The sequence below is a fragment of the Neolamprologus multifasciatus genome, chromosome 9 (genome assembly GCF_963576455.1).
Source record: "Neolamprologus multifasciatus chromosome 9, fNeoMul1.2, whole genome shotgun sequence".
Classification (NCBI taxonomy): domain Eukaryota; kingdom Metazoa; phylum Chordata; class Actinopteri; order Cichliformes; family Cichlidae; genus Neolamprologus; species Neolamprologus multifasciatus.
This window is the reverse complement of record NC_140447.1, coordinates 21,277,873-21,298,695: the sequence shown is the minus strand read 5'-3', so window position 1 is coordinate 21,298,695 and position 20,823 is coordinate 21,277,873. Positions and strand designations below refer to the sequence as shown.

Genomic DNA, 20,823 nt, shown 5'->3' with positions numbered 1-20,823 from the left:
TGGGTTAAGCTCTGCACTGCAGGCCACAACAGGAGCAGGAGGACTGCACGTGCACACGTGCACACTATACACAAAACAGGGTAACTGAAAAGAGGAAATACAGCTGCTCTTAGTTTAAGCTTTAACAACAAACTGTGTAGACTTTCAGTTTATGTTGCTTTTCCGTTTTTCTACCATTCCAGGCAGCCATTCATTTCTGTAGGGTATCAAAAAAAATCAGTAGAAGACAGCTGTGTAATCCAGTCCAGGGAACACTAAATATGGTTTACATCGATAAGAACCCTGACTCTACAATGTGCACTGTCATTTCAACTTCACGTAATACAGCTGTATGCCTTGTGATATGGTTACCTGTGCTGTAAATGTACTAGCTGGTGATAAACAGCCAAAAGAAACTGCATGTAATCCTTTAGGCTCTTGTGTCTTACTGAAACCCATCTGTCATCATGAGTAACCAGAACAGCTACAAATCTTTCTGGCACTCTGTCTGAAACTCTTCCGGTTATGGAGAATGATATTGTGACTGTATGCATTATCACTTAGTAATTAACCATCTAACTTTACATACAGCATTTTTATACTTAGTTTTCCTCATTGAAACATCAGTATTTGTGCATTTCTCCACTTACGTATTCAGACTTTTCCTTTAGTTCGTTACCAATCTGTCTTCCATCCACACAGAGAAAACTGGAAACTATTGGACTGATCCTGGAAGTCATCGTACTTAAAAATCGTGTGTCATAAGACCGAAAGCTTGGTACAAAAACTGGACTGTGTAGGAACCCAGAGCAGAGACAGCAGAACGTTTTACTATGTTTATTGGTTAAAATCAAAATATGATAAGGACAGAGGCAATAAAACACAGGACTTGACGTGGCGAGGCCTAGTTTACGTGGCTAGCTTGACATGGATTGAGAGGGGGGAAATGATGTACACTGGAACGTAGCAGTTTAGCAGTCACACTAAGGAGAGAGGACAACTGAATTAGGGAGGTAGTGGAGAGGAGCGCTGTAGATGGTTAGTATGTTTTACAACTTTTCTTACTTGCAGGTGGAGTGAGTAAGCGATGAGGGAGGGGTGACGTGAATCCAGAGTGAGCTGGACGGTGTGGGATGGCTGACCTGAGATCTGAAGGTTTCTGATGATGTGCAATAGCGGAAGGGCAGGCAGGTGAGGCACAGAGTGATTTCAAAGATTGGGTAAGGTATCCTGAGTCCAAAAGAGGAGCTTAAGCTTGAGGTTTGAGTCAAGGTGAGTCCTGGAACTGTGGCACAAGAAAACAAGGTTAGCAGAGTAAATCACAAGGAGAGCCTGAACCATGTAAGCTGGCTACCAACATGAGTTGGTGATGAACTGGCGGTGAATGAACGTCAGCGTGAGGCCTAAATCACTCTGGCTTGATTGCCTGCAACCAGCTCCAGGTGTGTAGAACTGCAGAGGAGAAGATGGTCCTGCCCAGGGGCGATACCAGGTAGACTCAGGATCCTGATGGAAAATTCCAGCCGCACACCTGGAGCTGTATTAAAGACACTATTTTTTAATTAATCTTAAAAACTTTAACTGAAAACTTTACTACCAGGAGGCAGTGTTGGTCTAATGAGTTTGTTTAAAATTTTCCAGATGTTTGCAGCTGCTTCTTTTTTTTTTTAAAGTATATATATTTATTTAAGATGCTTTGGAATTTGCAGGCTGCCCTTCTAAATAAAAATGTTTAATCATTTACTGGTTGGATAAAGGTTACATTGACTCACTCCCCCCTCTTGTGGTACAATGTGGTATTACATAAAAGTACAGCCCAGCCCTCTTTCACCGTATTTTTATATCGCTTTTTCAGGCATAAAGTCATAGTGGTTGCATTTTAAAATCCTGTTGGTAAGTTTAGCTGTGGAAGATGTAAGACTATTTTTAAAAACAGGATTTTACAGTAAGAATTAGTCATTTTTTAGAGCTTGTCACTGCTGCCCCCAAGTGATCATAATTTTCTTTCTTTTTTTAGGGCATGAACGGTTATGTTAAGGTACAGTTTTAATAAACTAAAAAGTTATTAAACTATCTCAGCAGTCTATGGAAAAGTACTTTCTCTAGTCTGCCACCAGTGAATCTCTCCTGCAGCAATTGAATGATTTGAGTTGCCATTTTTCTAATCACTACATGGCGGCACTGTGGCAAATGTGGAATTCCTGTATGCTTTCTAAATCTCCTGCTAATCTGAACCCACTGCAGAAAGCCTTGACCCAGCAAATGAGGTCCCAACCCCTGAATAAGGACCAGCAGGAGCTTGGCAGTAAGCTACCTGACCCTCAGCTGCTTTTTATTAGCTCACCACGATCTCTCTCTGCGCCCCAATACTAGCCTGCTGCTCCAATCATAGCCGACAGTAAAATAACAGTTTTGAAGCCTTTAGTAAAACAAGTAATTAGTTGCTTTATCATCTCAACTTGGTCTGAAGTATGTTATGTGGCAGACTGGGTCAAACTCAAGCTATTAGTGCTGAGCCAGAGTTAGAAGGCTGTGTTATCCAAAGAAAGAAGAACAAACAGATCTGAGCTGGACGTGTGTGCTGCTTTCCTTCCAGTGAGCGAGTGTAAAAAGATTAGCATCATGTAACCCAGTGACACTAACCTGGACTGTGAAGACGCAAGAGTGGGCCTGTCTCATTTCTTTGATGTTCCTTGTTAGTCTGGGAGGATGCAGCTGGAGCTCTGTGTTTGATCAGTGATCTGAAGACTGTGGATACAGGAAGTGTCCAGGAATTATCACAACACCTGGAAGAGTTAAAGAAAAATGGCCCCCAGTGAACCTTACAGTCTAATATGGATAAACAGCGGACACTTCTCAGCAAAATAAGTTATTTCTAGAGGAAGTGCAACCATCTATATAGCCATGTTGTAATGAGGGTGTTATTGTGCTTTATCAAACAGAGCTCATTTAGACATCGTGGCAATAAAAATGCATAGTTATAGTTTTTCACTAATTTATGCATGCAGCTGGATCATGCAAACTTTTTTTATACCTTTGAAGTACAGCTCTCACGCAGCCGTAAGACTTCTTCTTGAATCTATAAGTTTTTGATTTTAGTTTTTGTATGCCTGCTATTTTTTTCCCGCAGGATTCTCTCCTGTTCTGTGGAAGCAATGGAAAATACTCTGCAGTGTTTTGCAGGATTGTGGGGCTGCCGTGATAAATCAGATGATAACACATCACCAAACAGCATGTTTAATCTATTACCGCAGGGAGGCTGATATTAAAATGATTTTTAAATCCTTGAAGGACATGAGATATGAGCCTAAATATGCAAAACAGAAACTGGGCAGAAATGTGCTCCCCTCCACCTTCTCCAACCTTTGAAATTATCTCTAATGGGTACCAGATTTTTACCCGGGGGACGAGATTGCTATCAACCCCCTGTAACCTAATCTCATCTCCGGCTGGATTACTGCAGCGTCGGGCGACGTCTCGCGGTCTGTAGTGCTGAAAGCAGTCCGCACCTCCTCTGTCCCCACAGGAGGAGGCTCAGCAGGAGGGCCGGGGACCGTAACTGCTTTGAAAGGCTGTGCAGCACAGATGTAGTAACAAGTTTGGTTGTCAAGTTATGTATGAAAGTTATGCAGAAATTGAGTCCAGTGCCGGAAATGAAGTATCTTAGCTTTCACAATAAAAGCGTGCCTAAATTAAATTTAGATACCTCAAAAGCACTTAGAAAGTCTAAAAGAGAGGACAGAAAATGTCATCTATAGATTAGTTTTCCCCCCTAAATGTGTCAAAGCAAAGATTTTGAGCTTGACACAGAAGTTGTTTTCTGATGTCTTGAAACCAAGAACTGTGCAAAAGACCCGAGGCATCCTTCATATCTTTATATTTTACTAGGAAAATATGTGCAGTCACTTGTTGAAAAATATATACACACATGGAAATACAGTATATAAGGCAAAAACACAGCTTGTGCAAAAAGGTGAAAAGTCAATACTTAGTGTGATAATATATATATTTTTTTATAAACACAGCCTGAACTCTCTTAGGCAGGGCTTCTTGTAATTTCTTTAAGCAGGCTTCAGGAAAATGTTGGCTTCCTTTTGTTCTGTTCCCTGCTAGGATGATCCGACACTGCTTCAATAATGTTGAGGTTCGAGCTGTAGGAAAGCCAGTGCATGGCAGAGAGTTTTCTATTGTGTGTGTTTTTAATTCAGATATGCTTTTATTGCATCAGCAGTTTGTTTGGAAGGAGTGCCATGCGAAATCCTATCCTGTAGATAGAATTTAGGGCTACCACTTGACAAGAGGTGCCAGGTTTTCAGTAATATCTTTTGATGATTTGCATTGTTATATTTGATAAACTGAGATATGTTTGATATTTTTTCATAGAAAGAAGAAATGGGAACAAATTATGTGAAAGGCATGTTGAAAAAGTTCATCTTCCTGAAATTGGTTGTATTTTCTGTGGTTTATGGGGTGGAAAAGAGGTGGGGCGACTACAATTTATTCTGAAAGGACCACCGGAAACACAACTTGCTGCTTTGTGTAACTTAACACTGGTCTAAGTCTCAGCTTAGCTCTCCTTTAGCTCAGCGCTCCGGGATCATCTGAGCTCTCCCGCAAACACTCTTCTGAGCCACAGCGAGCAAGAAAGCAGAAACGATGGGAATTTAAACGGAGAGTCATGAAAGTCAATGCAGACTTGTAGCTTTAAAAAAAATCCTTTAATTATAGTGTGTTGGAACAAGTTTACACTTCTGCACTGGATGGTGAGATGCGCATAAAGTGACAGCGGTCCTCATCTCTTCTACAGTTCTCAACGAGTGATAAAACGCCATGAAAGGTACGTAACTGTTGCTGCAGAAAGAAAAGTGCAAGACCTTTACTTTCATTCAAATAATATTGCATTGATTTAACATGTAAGCGTTTCTTTGTGTTCTGCGAGTGCGCACATCTGGATGACATTACGCTAGTGCGCAGCAGAAGTTGTAAAATGCAGTTTTTTCCACCACCAGTTTCATCCCATTGAAAGAATTAAAACACCAAATAATGTTTGCGCAATTTGGCTGCTAAACTGATAATGTGAGAATTAAAAAAAAAAAAAAAAAAGCTCAGATCTAACAAACGAGAGAAAAGAGAGGCTTTAGATGCACTTGATTTTAAGCATGAGAAAGAGAAGGGTATGACTGATGATGACCAGTGAGCACCACCTGCAGAGCTTCATCACTGAATACTGTGTTTGTGCTTAAACTCCAACAAGTAGCCGATTAAAGACAACAATCTGCAGGCTTTCTAATTCATCAGCATCTTCCTGTGTAGAGTGAACTGGAGGGGAATTAGCACTCAGGAATGTGTGATCCACTCTGCAACAGTGGCTCCTGATCTAGTCTAAACGCCCCCCCTTCGTGAAAGTCATCCCTCCCTGGCTCCCCCATCACTCCCCCTTACCCATGTCACCCTCCTCCTGGCCCCATCTGTTAACCATTACCAGTGATGTTCTCTGTGCTCCGCTCCAGTCTTCAGTGCAGTGTAGCAGTGTAATTAGGGTTTACTGTCAACAACCCAGAGAAACCGCAGCCTGTGGTTTTTACAGTTCTGTGGACCTCCTATCTCTAAACTCACACTCACACATGCACAGAGGAGATGATACTCTATTATCTCTAGCATAAATCCTCATTGGCTGCACCGATCTTTGTATTTAAAGATAACTTTATACATTTTTGACTCTGCGCAGCAGCCCGGTAGTGTCTCTATCACTTTTATGTTATTTATGGAGTCCTACCAACTGTCTCAGATACAGTGTACCCCCAGTTGTGTGACCTATTTATGTCATATGTTTCTGATTATGTCACGCAGACGACTTTGCAGACGAGGAGGAAGTACAGTCTTTTGGATACAAGAGGTTCGGTGAGTGAGACGTGACCTTTTCTTCTTTTTAATCACAAAACTCCTTTTTTGTGTGAATAAAAAGCCATGAATTAAAGGGCCTTAGTGTGTGGGCCCACCTCCTTCTCTCTTTCTGCTGCTGCATACCTACAATTACCTGGATATTTACAAGCATGTTGCTCTAATTGAATCACTCTATGTCAGGACAGACAGCTGGCTGCCTGAACCTCATCTGTCCCGATAGTCGTCGCTAATGGTTTTGCCTCTGATGGCAGGATTTTAGGCTGAACATAAATGTGGCTGACAGTCTGTGAGGTCCAGCTTGCCGCAGGCTCAACGACTGCCGACAGAGCTCTCCAGATCAAGAAGTTTCAAAACCTCCCCTTTATCCACTTAAACCGAGTCACTTAAACATGTTGACTCACACAAACATGCCGAGAACCTCAAAAATGTGGCTACTCAAACTCAGACTGTAGTCAATGCATGTCCGTCTGTTGTGGTACATGCATTTTTGTATGTGTGTAGAAGTGTGTTCATGCACAGGCAACATATGTTTGTTTTTTTTTTGCCCAGTTTACAGAGGCTTTCTTTACAGATCTGTACATTATGAATTCTTTGAAGGGCCCTTTTATCCTCATTTCCACTCTGCAAGAGAAGCTTTACATGACTTACACACTCTTTTATTTTCATGCTGGGCTCTGGTGCATACCTGCAACTTATTCACTGTCTGAAGCAAGCTTCTTCTTTTAGCTTCTTTCCCTTTAATCCAACTTTGTGCTGATTGGCTGTCCCTTAAAAACAGATGGTTTAAATACCATGTGGGTGGGGTTTCTATGCTCACAGTCAGAGCTGTGTGCCTGAGATTTGGATCATTTGGATCAGTCTGAAGCCTGAATCTTAGGCTCAGAGGAATTACTTCAATACAGTCTGACCTCATTATTTAAAACTTTGGTCGAATAAGCAAAAGCACAATAGAGCCACTTTAAAGCAAAAGTCATTAGTGATTAGACTTGAAACATCTTACAGTAACTAAAAAGGCTGAATAGAGATTAAAATACATGAAAGTAAACAGTGAAAAACTAGACGATAAAGCAGAACATCTAGTTGAGCTGTTGCAGCAGGATCTTGTTTCTACGATATGTCCTCCAGCTGTTATGACCACCGATGCGGTTGTAACCCAAAAGCAAACAGAGGAACAGCAGCTGACTATCCAGAAGGTTTTTACCAGTCTACAGTCTAAATACATCAAAGCTGGTATCCTACTGAAGTTAATCCATCACTGTCACCCTCTGTCTTATAAAATTTGGTTACAAATTGCTGAAATTTCAGTTTCTCGGCACACTAAGTGTTTAACGCAAACTATTCTTGCCCTCTAAAGCTTGCTCTCTGTAACAACAGGCAGTCCATTTCCACTTATCACTGCACTACATTCTGTAATGATTGTGAAAGTCAGCAGTAGCTTCGGGGAAAGTATCCTTGTGACTCTCTGACTTTTCTGCCAAACAAATAGTTCCCATGACTAATGCATCCTAATTTTTAGTAATTTGGGCAAATTGAGTGTTTTAAACAACACCTCTGCTCAGTGTTTTCCCTCAAAGCCAGCTTTAATACCATCCACTCTGCTCCAGTAATGCATTTTTCCCCTCTTGCCCATACATAATATATGTTTAATGATGTACAGTCTCTCCATCACAAGCACTTTTTTAAAAACAGGATCTGCTTTCAGTTGTTTTTCTGTACTTGCTGCTGATGTGCTCTTGGGTTCACTGCTTCAGCATATATGCTATTCATGCTTTTGGATAATGCCTAAAAACCAAACCAAGGGACCAACCCTCTGTCACACACGCTAAAGAGCATTATCATTATTTTTCTCACTGCAGGCATGAGCACATGCCCCATAACTGCTCATCGAATTGCGATCAGGAGTCTCAGAGTCGCTGTATTCAGGGTTTTACTGGAGTATGACTCATTCACACACAGTTTGGCCAAAGTCGGTGAGAGTGACAAGGAGGCAGCGGTCTACGCTGTCTAACTCAGGACCAGCGGAGACGAATTCAAGCTGTGTCCAAGCACACGGTTCCTTTCATCCCAGTCACCCGAGTAGAAGCATCCTGTTTGTCTTTCTCTGTGAGCGTGTGCAAGTCCCCGCTCATATATTACATTAGAGAGCCGTGGGCAGGGTGGGGTGGGGAAGTCAAATCCAGCTCACTTTTAACTTCATTCAAATGAACTTTTGACATGTGGATGAGTAGGACAAGGAAGCCGCTGAACTTCTAACTGAGTGAAATTGGTCCTGCTGGGACACGGCAGCTGTTCTGAGGGGCCGGCTCCGGGGGTCTGCTTCACCCCTCCAGAGCCTTTGTTGTCCAATAGAGCCGCATTCATGCAAACCCTCCCGAGCCCTCATTCTACCACTATTAGTGCTATAATGTCAGTTCACAGAAGGGAACAAACAGTTATTTCCTCCCTGCATGTTTTGCTTTAATTCACTGCGGTCTCCCGGGAGACTGATAGTGTTTAAACTGTCGTGACATGTCAAAGCTGTGAACGTTGTGTGAATATCTGCCCAGTTTATAAAGTCACCACTGAGCTTAAAAAAAATAACAGGGGGCGAGTTAACACGGGAAAGAAAGAACACTCAAACCCGCTGGTTTTTCAAAGTCACTGTGAACAAGAAACGGCACCTTTAATACGAGTGGGCTTTGGCATCCCCTTTCATATACACATTTCACATACTTTGCATTGCTACTGGCCAATTCCCAAAGTGCTCCAGAAGTTTTTGCAGAGAGCGACGGGCTCCCAGAAAATTCCTGAACGCAAAGAAAATCATCTTAGGGAGACGTGAAACATAGAGATGTGAAGAATGAGCAGCTGTCAGCAGGTAGATCATGCTTTCCATATGTCGAGACCCACAGTTGGGCCAGAGCCTGGCATGGTAGCTCTCATCAGTGCGTTAGCATTTGTGAATGAACGCATGAGAGGTGGCTGGTGGCTCCATATTTCTGGGTAGAAGCGATATTTCTTGTTGCATAAGAAATCAAACAGTGCGTCATGATTAGAACAAGATGTTTCACGCCCGTGCTGGTTGAAGAAATTAGTCTTAAAATAAATTGTCCGTGCTTTGAGTTAATTGTAAAAAATGCTTTTGAATGCAGTCCGCTGCACAACTGTGGGATAAAGGACCAAGGGGACCACTTACTTGTGTGATTTGCTTTTCTCTCTCTATCAAGGAAGCAATAGAAAAGATAACCAGTAAAATTCCACATGGCTTAATTTTTGGCTTCATCTTTCCAGATGGTTGTTTATGAAGCGCTCGTCCAATTCCTGAAATTCCAGGATTTGATGTGTTCACCTCGGTTTTGTGATAAAGTGCAGATATACAAGTGTAAGGAAACTCGACACTGCTTTCATTCACTTTCTTCACTGTTTTGGCTGCAATTCATATACAAACCAGCAAAGTCCGGGCTCCCTCTTTTCTGCATACAAGTATATAAGGTTTGCATTAAAAAGTGCAATGTGTAATATGAACACATGTGAACCAGTAATGCAAAGTGACCACATGCTGAAATATCTTTAAAAGTACATTTGGGGATGTTTGTGCTTTTGCTGACGTGCAAAGTAAGAAGTCGGCTTTATACAAAGACACACACTTGCAAGCACAGATATACACTTTTTAAACAGAGTGAGCTGTTTCTGATTCTTTTCCTTACTTAAGCATCATCCATAAGGCATGGATATGTCATGTATATTTACACAAATACAAATATATCCACTCGCTTGTATACAAGCGTAAATGTACACCACTCAGGCACACACACACACACACACACACATACACACACACACACACACACACACACACACACACACACACACACACACACAGTTATCAGCACATACTCAAAGTAAATTCATATGGTAATCCCATCTCCCTCCCTGCCAAGCTGAAGCTGGACCGGAATTGCTTTCACAGTGCTCAAGGTTTAAACGTATTTATTTTACTGTGGGGGGCTGACACAAGAAGGCCATCAGAACAAAAACAAAATCTACCTGAGCTTTGGCTGAACTCTCACAGCCCCATTAGGACTAGTATAATCATCGGTCAATGGAAGTCAGCAGCTGCCCTTGGCCTGATTCAAAACATGAACCTTCAGGTCATACAAAAAAACATGCAATTGTGAAAACAAAGAGAAAGAAGAACAGAGAAAGAGCCACCTTGTCACAAATCTTCCATCTGTTTTACATGAAAGAGTTGACTTCATATTTCTGAAAAGTTACCTTGTAAATAAATAACAACAACCTGTGCAAGTGCCAAATACTGCAGCTCTTCAGACTTGAAGCCTTGAAAACTCCTGTGTTAATATGCCAAGCACGTTAGCAGGGGTAGAAAAACCATCTTCTTTCAGTTGGATACAGAAAATGACCGCCCCTCTCTGAGCCTGGTTCTGCTGGAGGTTTCTTCCTGTTAAAAGGGAGTTTTTCCTTTCCACTCTCGCCAAGTGCCTACTCAAAGGGGTTTATTTGATTTTATATATTTTTTTCTGTATTATTGTAGCATCTTTATCTTTACCTGCTTTTGTGATTTGAAATGATATAAATAAGACTGAATTGAATGGAATATGTTCTCTGTAGCAAGTGTATGGATTTTTTATTCACCTATTGCATCTAGCCTTAAAGGTATGCATTTTAACAACGTGGCTGCTTTGACTGCCAAGTTGATGCTGATAAAGCATTGTTGCCCAAGACGTCTGTGCTCTAGTTTTCATGACTAGACTTCTTGTATATATTTGTATCTCACAGAACCAGACATTTATTAATTAGCAGGTATCATAATTAAGTTTCCCTCAAGAAAAAAGTTAACTATGGATAATTTGATCCAGTTTAAATGAGTGAATTAATGAGTAATTAATAATTACTAATTATTAATAATTATAATAATTAATGAGTGAATTATTATATATAGAGACCAGAACTATATCAGACTGTAAACATTATTGCATGTATAAAATTGGGCATCTTAGCATGACAGTCAGTAGGACTGATTAGTTTTTGGAAGCAGCCTCAAGTGGCCATTGAGGGAACTGCAGCCTTTTGTTGGTTACCACCTAAATAGCACCGACTGGAAACGGCGTAAGGAAACATACAAAACAGTGGAAATGATTTTGAAACATTATCTTTAGGTTATGTTGTAGCAATAACAAACTCTGACAGAATGTAACTGCACTACAATACATTGTGATATAGTCATGTACAATGAGTTTTATCCCAGCAGCACAGTATATCGATGAAAGAGGTAGAATTACAAAAAACAGTGAGCAAAGTTAATACAACAAAAGCGTAAAATGCAAGACTTCCTCCACAAGTTGAGGATAAAAAAAAAGGGAGGACATCCTCTTGGGACAAGCACTGATATCTGGATGGGGGTCATACGCCCTGTGCTGCTGTGACTCCTGTTCCCACGCATGTGGGTTTGGAGAGGCCAGGCTCAAGAGGTTTGTGGCCGGTGTGGAACCCAGAATGCACTAATCCATTTCCTGCACTTTTTATGGTTTCTCCAGCAAAGGCCCAGAACGTTCCTGGCTGAGCATGGTGTCGGGGTATCTTTGCCTGGAAGCAGCTGTGTCAGCATGGGCAGGGCTCGGTTCAGTTCGGTGGGTTTCTCTGGCAGAGTATCCCCTGGCTTCTCAGCCACCTTTAGCTGTAGTCTTAATAACACCTCATCCATCCTGGTTAGCAGGGTATCAAACATCCTATGTTAACATGGGTGCTTGACACATTTAATATATACTGTCATGTGATACTTTGCAGTGCATTTGTCAGAATGTCTGATGGGGAATTTTATGAACTTTGCTGTGGTTTCTCCTCTTTTGCAGGGTTGTGTTGTGGGATTCTCAGATTCTGCTTCTTAGTTCTGTTTCAAAATGACGTGGCAGCTTTTGATCACTTAATACTTTTATGAAGTCTTAATGTTTTTTCATTGTCTGCCATACCACTTTCATATTTTTCCTTTGGCCTTGATACTTTAGAGTCAGCTTGCCTTTGCAAACATTTATTATGCATGTGGGTGAGCATCTGTGTTTGACTTTCCCTGTGCTTTTCTTTTTATTGCCATAATGTTTGCATTTTCTCTCATATGATGATCACCAGCTCACCAGTTTTCAGTGTTTTTTTTTCCTGTTGCCAAAATTCCACATTCACACTACATGGATCAAATGACCGTTTGCTTCTGTTTTGCAGAAGGCAACTGTTGCGAGCAATGAAAATACCTGCACAGCTCTGAAATACCAGCAGACTAATATAGACACTACCTGGTGAACATAATGGTGTATTTAGTAACTCATAAAGAGCAGAAAACTTGCGGATAGAAACAGGAGGTTCACATCATGGATGTGCAGCCAAAAAATCAGCAGCATATGTGTGATGCTATCATGTCAATATGGACCCAAATCTCTGAAGCATGTTTTCAGCGCCTTGTTGAATCTGTGCCATGAAGACAAAAGCAGGTCCAACTCAGTACTAGCAAGGTGTACCTAATAAAATGAGTGAATACAAATTTTGAAGCAACATATGTATCTGAACAACATATTTTTCAGGGAATGGCTGTGCCAAACAACATTCTGGCTTTATTCCAGTGTATGACTCCATTGTTAGAGTCCAGGTGCTAAACTGGCCTGCAATCCAGACCTGTGACCCACTAAAACATTTGGTGCATTACAACATGAAAAGTAGAAGAAAGTTGGCTCCAAACTGTCACGCTGCAGAAATCTAAATCAAGCCCGAGTGAAAACATTTCACTTTTAAAACTACAGCAGCTGTTGTTTGAAGAAAATGTGACCATCCCAACTATTTTTACAATGTATTTCTGCCATCAAGATCATAATGAGTAGGCCTATACTTTTTTCAAGAAACAAAACAACTTCTTAGTTTCAACATTTGTTTTTTTTTGTATGCTGTTTAAGTTCATTTAGTTTAAATGATTAGTAAATCAAACAAAAAAAGGGTGATGGCATTGTGTTTACTGTGTTCCTTCAGCTTCTGAAAGACCAAAAACTACTCAAGCAGGTTAAGTGCGTTGTCAAGCATGCAGTGTGCTAACACCTGCTGTAGAGAGAAGACAAAGATGGGAAACTACTTACTTAGAGTGGGAAAACCAAGCTATAAAACACTGGGCTTTTCTTTGACTTTCAAGGGCTTGTCTAGTAAAAATCAGGAAGTCAGTATTGGCCTGTGTTTTAAAGCCAGCTTTGACTTCACAGATGTGAAATCACTCATTTTAAATTCCAGATTTCATATCCCAGACTGGAGGCAGACTGGCTCAGTATTAAAATAGAAAACATTTTTGAGAGTTTAAATCTCCCCCCAACCAGTTGAGGCAGATGACCGCCCCTCCCTGAGCTTGGTTCTGCTGGAGGTTTCTTCCTGTTAAAAGGGAGTTTTTCCTTTCCACTGTCACCAAAGTGCTTGCTAATAGGGGGTCATGTGATTGTTGGGTTTTTATCTCTATGTATTATTTAAGGGTCTACCTTAACATATAAAGCGCCTTGATGCGACTGTTGTTGTGATTTGGCGATAAAATTGAATTGAATTGAATTCTGATTCACATGATTTTTGTCACACTCTGCTACCTGTTTATGATTAATTGTGATGTGCAGTAACACTGATGCTGCTTGTTGGCTAATTTAGCTCATTCTTCATCATTATTTTAAGTGAGGTAGCCTCACTTCTTTATGTGTTTATACATGAAAGTTTTCAAGTTATTTTAAAAGTCCCAGATTGCCCCAAAAGCTTGAAAAGCTTTCGGAGAGAAATTCCTGTGGTGACAAGAAGGTGAGAATGAAGTGTTTGTGTTGTTCTAAGGGCAAGAAAAATGAAGGCAGATGCTACAAATTATGACTCCCAAAACAAAATCCATAAATAATAATGCATGTGATTTTTTTCACATTATCAAATGTCAAATGTCAGCCAGTGACTTTTAAAACAGCATTGGATCTCAGTTGCATTTGTTCTAATTTCCTTTGTGCAGGGAGAGGAGGGTGTAAACAGAGAGATGATTTATAGACCAGGGTAAGGGATTTCCTTGTATCTGGTTTAGGGAGAAACTCATACCACAGGACAGACGGGAGGAGGGATAACACTTAATGCTGACTAAGCGGCGAGAACAGCGGGTGCTGGAGGAAAAAAGGGAGGAGGGTGGAGGTGATGCAGCTGGTTGAAAGTGAAGCACAGGAAGAGGATGGATGTGTTTGGAGAAGCATGAGAGGAGCTCTGTGTCTGGAGATAAGGGTTTGTTAGTATGTGATGGTAGTAGATAATAGAAGGGGTGGGAGTTGTGACAGTATGAGATCCATCTGGACCATTTGTCTGTAACACACGCGCACCTTTTTGAAATAAAAGCACAAAGTAAAATGAAAAAAAAAATGCTGTAGTTTTTTTTCTCCAAATTCACTGTGACATTTACACTTCATCTTATCTCTGTTATGATTCAAACCTTTCAACCTGGAAACTCACTGAACCATCTGAATTTGAAGAAAAGCAGCTGAAAGAGGGAATGGCAGCCAACCACAGAGGAATTTTATGAACACATCATTTTTCTTTTGCCTTGAGCTTTCAACAGTATATTTTCCCGAGACAGCAGTGCATTTACACACATGCCACAACTGAGTATGTCAATTTTATGCTACTTATACTCCACTGCTACACCAGTATACTTTCTACCTACTTTCAGAATAGGATTTTACAAAAAAGAACTTGATTGTTTTTAAATGATTTAAGTGTTAAAAAATCATTTTAAATTAGTCACATTTAAACTACCTCTTCAACTACTGATATTACATCTTAATAAACATCTTATTAGCAGGACTACACAAGGATGTGCACTCACAGGCCATCTTGTTAACTCAAATATCTAATCAGCCAATCACATGGCAGCAACTGAAAGCATTCAAAACTAACTGCTGAAGTTTAAACTGAGAATCAGCAAGAAAGGTGATTTAAGTGACTTGTGCCAGACAGCATGGTCTGAGTATTTCAGAAACTGCTGATCTGCTGGGATTTTCCTGCACAACCGGAGCAGTCTGACAAAGAGAAACTATCCAATGAGCGTCTTAATGAAAGAGGTCAGAGGAGAATGACTAGATGGCTTGATAGGAAGGCGATAGTAACTCAAACAATCAAATAACCACACCTGTTTACACCAGTGTAAGCATATGGGCTACAGCAGCAGAGGACCACATCGGGTGTCACTCCTGTCTGCTAAGAACAGGAAACTGAGGCCACAATTCATAAACAAAACATTGGAAAAGCTTTGGCAGGTCTGATGAGTTTCGAATTATGCTGCAACTTTCAGATGTTCGAGTCAGCATTTGGTGTAAAGAACATGAAAGCAAGCACCGATCCAGCCTCATGCATTTTGGTTGTACAGCCTGCCACTTTTTCATTAAGCAGCTGTTTTAATGCCGCAAAACTCATTTGATCTAGTGCTAGCTTAGTGCCCAGCAATAACCTACAAAGTCAGGATCTAGCTGAGGAATATAGAATGAGTCAGAGAGCTCAAAGGCCAGCACTTTTTCCCTCAAGTACTGATGGAAACCAAAAGAGAGCTAAAACAGAGAGTAACTGCAATTACATTCAACAGATGTTGAATTGGAAGTTGCTTTGATTGAACTTGATGTGCTTTCCTGACACCTTAGCAGCTTACCACAGTGATAGTGAAATAGTGATCTCTGTGTTTTGTTTGCTATTTTTATTTCTAAATATTAATTGCGCTCAATTCCTTTTTTAATATAACTAAAGGACCTTATTGCACCTTGTGTTATGTATTGACATGTCGCTTCTGTGCTGAAAATGGGTCAGATTCCCTCTAATTGCAGATTTGGCCTTCTGGGGTCTGTAAATACAATACATATATTCGGTTTTGACTAAGCTGGTCAGACTTTGGTTGACCTGCCTCATCAGTTGATCCCCTGAACGGTAATTAAGGTCACAGTACCCTCAAAAAGCGTCTTGAATATCTTTTTCTAGACTGGGCAAAGCTTGTCCAGAAGAAGAGCGGGATGTTTCTCAAGCTGAGTTGTCTACTGTTCAAAATCAATACAATACAGCGCCTCTTTAACTAAATAGATGGCACTGAAATAACAATTGGTTCCAAGAGATCCTGTAAACTCTTGTTCCACCTCCTCTTTCTCCCTCTGTTGCACCTTCATTAGCTTGAATAAAACAGCAGTAACATGACTCAGTGCATTGGATATAAAGTGCAGGCGTCGATCTGTGATGTTTTTGCCAGAGCAACACATGTGCGGGTAGTTAGCTGCTATTTTCAATCTGGACTGTGATCATCTGAGTGTCAGTGACTTTTCTGACTCACCTTTAAGAGTGAGGAAAAGCAGCAAACCCCACCGTGTTCCCCTAGCTCCAGCTCTCACACACCATAATAAGCCTGGTGTCCTTGAGGTGACCCGTACGCAGATGTCAAGGGAGGGTCTCTGGAGTCCAGCACGGCCTGTTTTCTGTGCCTTTAAGGGGTATTTATACTGGGGGTCTGAGTCACAAATTTTGTAATTAAATAAAAAAGCGCAGAGAGAAGGCTTTCCAAAACACCTGTGTGTTCCTATAACGCCTCCAGTGAAAAAACTTATGTTAAAATTTGGCACGCTGCAGTTCTTTGTTCTGCAAGAGCCGCACTTGTACATAAGGTTTTACATTCGTATTCCCTTTCGTGTGCGTGTGTGTGCATTTGTCTGTGCATATGTGAGTTCACTCCTAGAATAACACACAATATCTCACTTTTGCACTACAAACTGTTTTATGTGCTCCAGTCCCCTGTGTCCACAAACACTAAGATTTCTCCAGCACCTCCGGCAGCAGAACACACAGGCACACTTTTACAATGAATTTGGGAATTCTAATTTTTCCTCTTTTAGTGTAAGTAATAAAGCCCTGTAAAGCTCTTACTCTCAGTCCAAAATGTTAATGAAAGGAGGGAGAAATGACCGTGAAGGGTGCCAAGATCAACCCACAGCTTCCTGGTTTGCAAAAGGGAGTTGAAGCAGAGAGGAACAGTGTTCAGCTCCAAAGCCCTGTCAGATCCATAATGGCTTTCACATTTTCCATGTGTGAAGAAGACTGCAGACAGATGGAATTCACTAAATTCATTTTCTGGCACTTTTGCCAAATGCTTATCATGCATGCATCTTTGAATACATTATGGATGTATGGTGTGTACTATATGCTGCAGTGCGTTTTCTGTTATTCTACAGATCACACAGCTGATACAGTTGAGTGCACTTAGATTGGCTTTGTTGAAAACAAAGCCAATCTAGGTATGTCTCTGAGTGTGCCGAAATGATGTAGTGCTGTGAAAAAGTCTTGATCTGTCCCCTCATTTCTTCATATTTTGACAGAAAAAATGGGAAATTGAAACCTGTGAAAACATATAGAATGTAAGGCAAAAAAGGCGTTTTTATAATATTTGGTATGACCATCTTAATTCTTCAGCACAGTCTGAACTCTTTTAGGTAAGTCTTCTTGTCATTTCTTTAAGTCGTCTTCAGGAAAAGTTCTCCAGGCTTCTTGAAGGACATTCAAAGCTCTTCTTTGGATGCTGGCTCCCTTTTGCTCAGTCCATGACTGATAGTGCTCCATTGTGTGTTTTTCGATCCAGGTTTGCTTTTTACTGTATTGGCAGTGGGTTTGGGATCATTGTCATGTTAAAAAATGGAGCTGTTGCCAATCAGACACTTTCCAGATGGTATTTCGTGGTGGATCAAAATTTGACATTACTTTTCTGTGTTCATAATTCAGTCAATTTTTGGCAAGATCGGCAATGGCTGAAATGCAACCCCAAAACATGACAGGACCTCCACCATGTTTTACAGATGGCTGTAAACACTCAGTGTTGTACTTCTTTCCTGAACTCCTCCCCAATCACTGGATTCATCACTCAATAAAACATTTTGGCGCTGATTTTCTGTCCAGTTCTAGTGTAATTTGGCATACCTCAGCCTTTTCTTCCCATCTCCCTACCTTAAGAATGGCTTCTAGATTTCCACCTTTCCACTGAAGAGTCATTCGAACTGTCAACTATTGAAGATGATCTGTCTGAATCAGTAAAAATGGCAAACTTTCAAGATACTTGCTGACTATGATGGAAACCCCACCAAAAGAGAAACAGCACAAATACTCAATGGACCAGTGGAAGAAGATGGTCTATTCTGCTAGAAAATCACATTGACATCCTGATGTGTGAGCTGAGATAACTGCTGGATGGGAAGATGGCAAACTGGTGGAGGTGGGTTGATGCTCTGAGTCACATTCTGCTTGGAAACCTTGAGTTTGACACATGCTGCCTATCTATGTATTGTTGCAGACCTCATGTACTCCTTCATGGCAGCAGGCAATGGGCCTCTTTCAGCAGGTGAATTTTATCACCATCAAATAATTGTATTTAAGATCCTTCAGATTTTCCACATCCTACTTGAAATGGGTGCTTCAAAAGCAAGTTGAATCCAGACTTGACCTGTTAATTTTCAGGACTGCTGCTGCTTCAAGGATCTCCAGCTCATGTCTGAATTGAATTTAACATCTACGGAATCAGAGATGAGATTATCTGATTGATGAGAGAATCTCATCTCTGATTTTTGCGGATGATGTGGTTCTGTTGGCTTCATCGGGTGAGGGCCTCCAGCTCGCACTGGAGCGGTTCGCAGCCGAGTGTGAAGCAGCGGGAATGAGGATCAGCACCTCCAAATCTGAGACCATGGTTCTCAGCCGGAAAAGGGTGGAGTGCCCACTCCGGGTCGGGGATGAGTTCCTGCCCCAAGTGGAGGAGTTCAAGTATCTCGGGGTCTTGTTCGCGAGTGATGGGAGAGGGGAGCCGGAGATCGACAGACGGATTGGGGCTGCAGCTGCAGTAATGCAGATGCTGCACCGGTCCGTCGTGGTGAAGAGGGAGCTGAGTGTAAAAGCGAAGCTCTCAATTTACCGGTCGATCTACGTCCCTACCCTCACCTATGGCCACGAGCTGTGGGTAGTGACTGAAAGAACGAGATCGCGGATACAAGCGGCGGAAATGAGCTTCCTCCGAAGGGTGGCTGGCCTCTCCCTTAGAGATAGGGTGAGAAGTTCGGCCATCTGGGAGGGGCTCAGAGTAGAGCCGCTGCTGCTCCACATCGAAAGGAGCCAGCTGAGGTGGTTCGGGCATCTGACAAGGATGCCCCCTGGGCGCCTCCTGGGTGAGGTGTTCCAGGCATGTCCCACCGGGAGGAGGCCCCGGGGCAGACCCAGGACACGCTGGAGAGATTATATCTCTCGGCTGGCCTGGGAACGCCTTGGTGTTCCCCCACATAAGCTGGAGGAGGTGGCTGGGGAGAGGGAGGTCTGGGCCTCTTTGCTTTAGGCTGCTGCCCCCGCGACCCGGCCCCGGATGAAGCGGATGAAGATGGATGGGTTGATGGATCTACGCAATTTATTACAACCCCATGCAGTACATCCACCTAATATTCTAAACTCAGGAAGATTGTAATCTTCCCTTTGGCTTGACAGACAGGTGTTAGCTTAATTATACAGGCATTGCTGAGGGCTATACTGGTGTAGCTGGTAGCCACTGAGTATATATTACTCATGTATGCTTTTTGTGTTGAATATTTGACGTTTGTATTGCGGTATGAAAGGAGTGCCAGTTCCCCTCTAAGTCCAGCCAAGCAGTCTCTACAGAGACTAATAAATCATCTCTTGCTGCTACCAACTAAAGTCCTCTGACCTTGTTTTCATTTCCTTGAAAGTAGACCTATTATGCCGATTTTCATTTCTGTATTTTCATTCTTGGATTCTGGAGTATGCTCACATGATTTAAAGTTTAAAATAACCCTTAATTATCTTACATTTGGCTTAAGTGTCGTATACCTTGATGCAGCCCCTCAGTTTATCCAGTTGTCTGAAACAAGATGTTTTAGCTCTCTAGATTTTTTCTGATTGTCTGCACCTCGCATTACAATCACAAGCATGTATAAAATACTGTCTAAGACCAGTACATGAATGTTACTTGCAGCTGGACAGTGTCTGCAAGCATAGACCAAGGGTTTATGTGTAAAGGGCTTGCTGGATGAAAGACTCCTCTGTCAAGTGGCGAGGCAAAAAACAAATGTTTACTTGTAGCTGTTTAGTGCACAGAAAAGAAATAATATCAATGTCATGTGTCATATGTTGAAGGATTTAGCAAATTTAACTTTCCTACAAAACGGAAAACTGCACTTTTGGTCAACTTCAAAATTTGTTGAGTACTCAGCTTCAGTTTCAGCTTCAGGACACACTATGAGTCAAACAGGTGGGTAGAGCTTGCCCGCTTAAAGTCATACTGTGTGGCCATATTGAGGATTAACCTCTCTTTTGGGTGGCTGTAGCTCAGGTGGCAGAGCAGGTCAGCCACTAATCAAAAGGTCGGTGGTTTGATCCCAGCTGCATGCCAAATATCCTTGGGCAAGATACTAACCCCGTGTTTGCCTACTGGTGGTGGTCAGAGGGCCCGGTGGCGCCAGTGTCCAGCAGCCTCGCCTCTGTCAGTGCGCCCCCAGGCAGCTGTGGCTACAATGTAGCTTGCCATTGCCTGTGTGTGAATGACTGAATGTAGTATAAAGCTTTGGGGTCCTTAGGGACTGAGTAAAGCGCTATACAAATGCAGGCCATTTACCATTTAACATAATACAGATCGAGAGCAGGAAAGTCTTTAGAGTGGTCTGAAACCTGAGGGTGAAAGCATTTGTATATAATATGCGAAAATTTAGCCAACATTGACCACTGTAATAGTAAAAAAATTAAAAATTAAAATCATCCAGTGAGAAGCAGTTCAGTGGACAAAAATGTGTTGTTGATATCAGTTCAGAGGCAAATGACAAAATTTCTTCAAGCTGATGGTAACAATACAACAATATACAACCAAGGTATGCAGAAGAATGCATGACATGTTGAACT

The 20,823-nt window shown here is 41.6% G+C and overlaps 1 protein-coding gene across 1 annotated transcript in view; it reads left to right on the top strand.

Moving 5' to 3' along the window:
- The first annotated feature begins 3,746 nt into the window (after positions 1-3,746).
- Positions 3,747-20,823, top strand: part of LOC146511527 (collectin-12-like) — a 44,937-nt gene continuing 27,860 nt past the window's right edge. The window contains exons 1-2 of the mRNA XM_085172308.1: positions 3,747-4,816; positions 5,830-5,880. Of these exons, the coding sequence (XP_085028434.1) occupies positions 4,810-4,816; positions 5,830-5,880 (58 nt within the window). The 5' untranslated portion in view covers positions 3,747-4,809. The remainder of the gene's footprint in view (positions 4,817-5,829; positions 5,881-20,823) is intronic.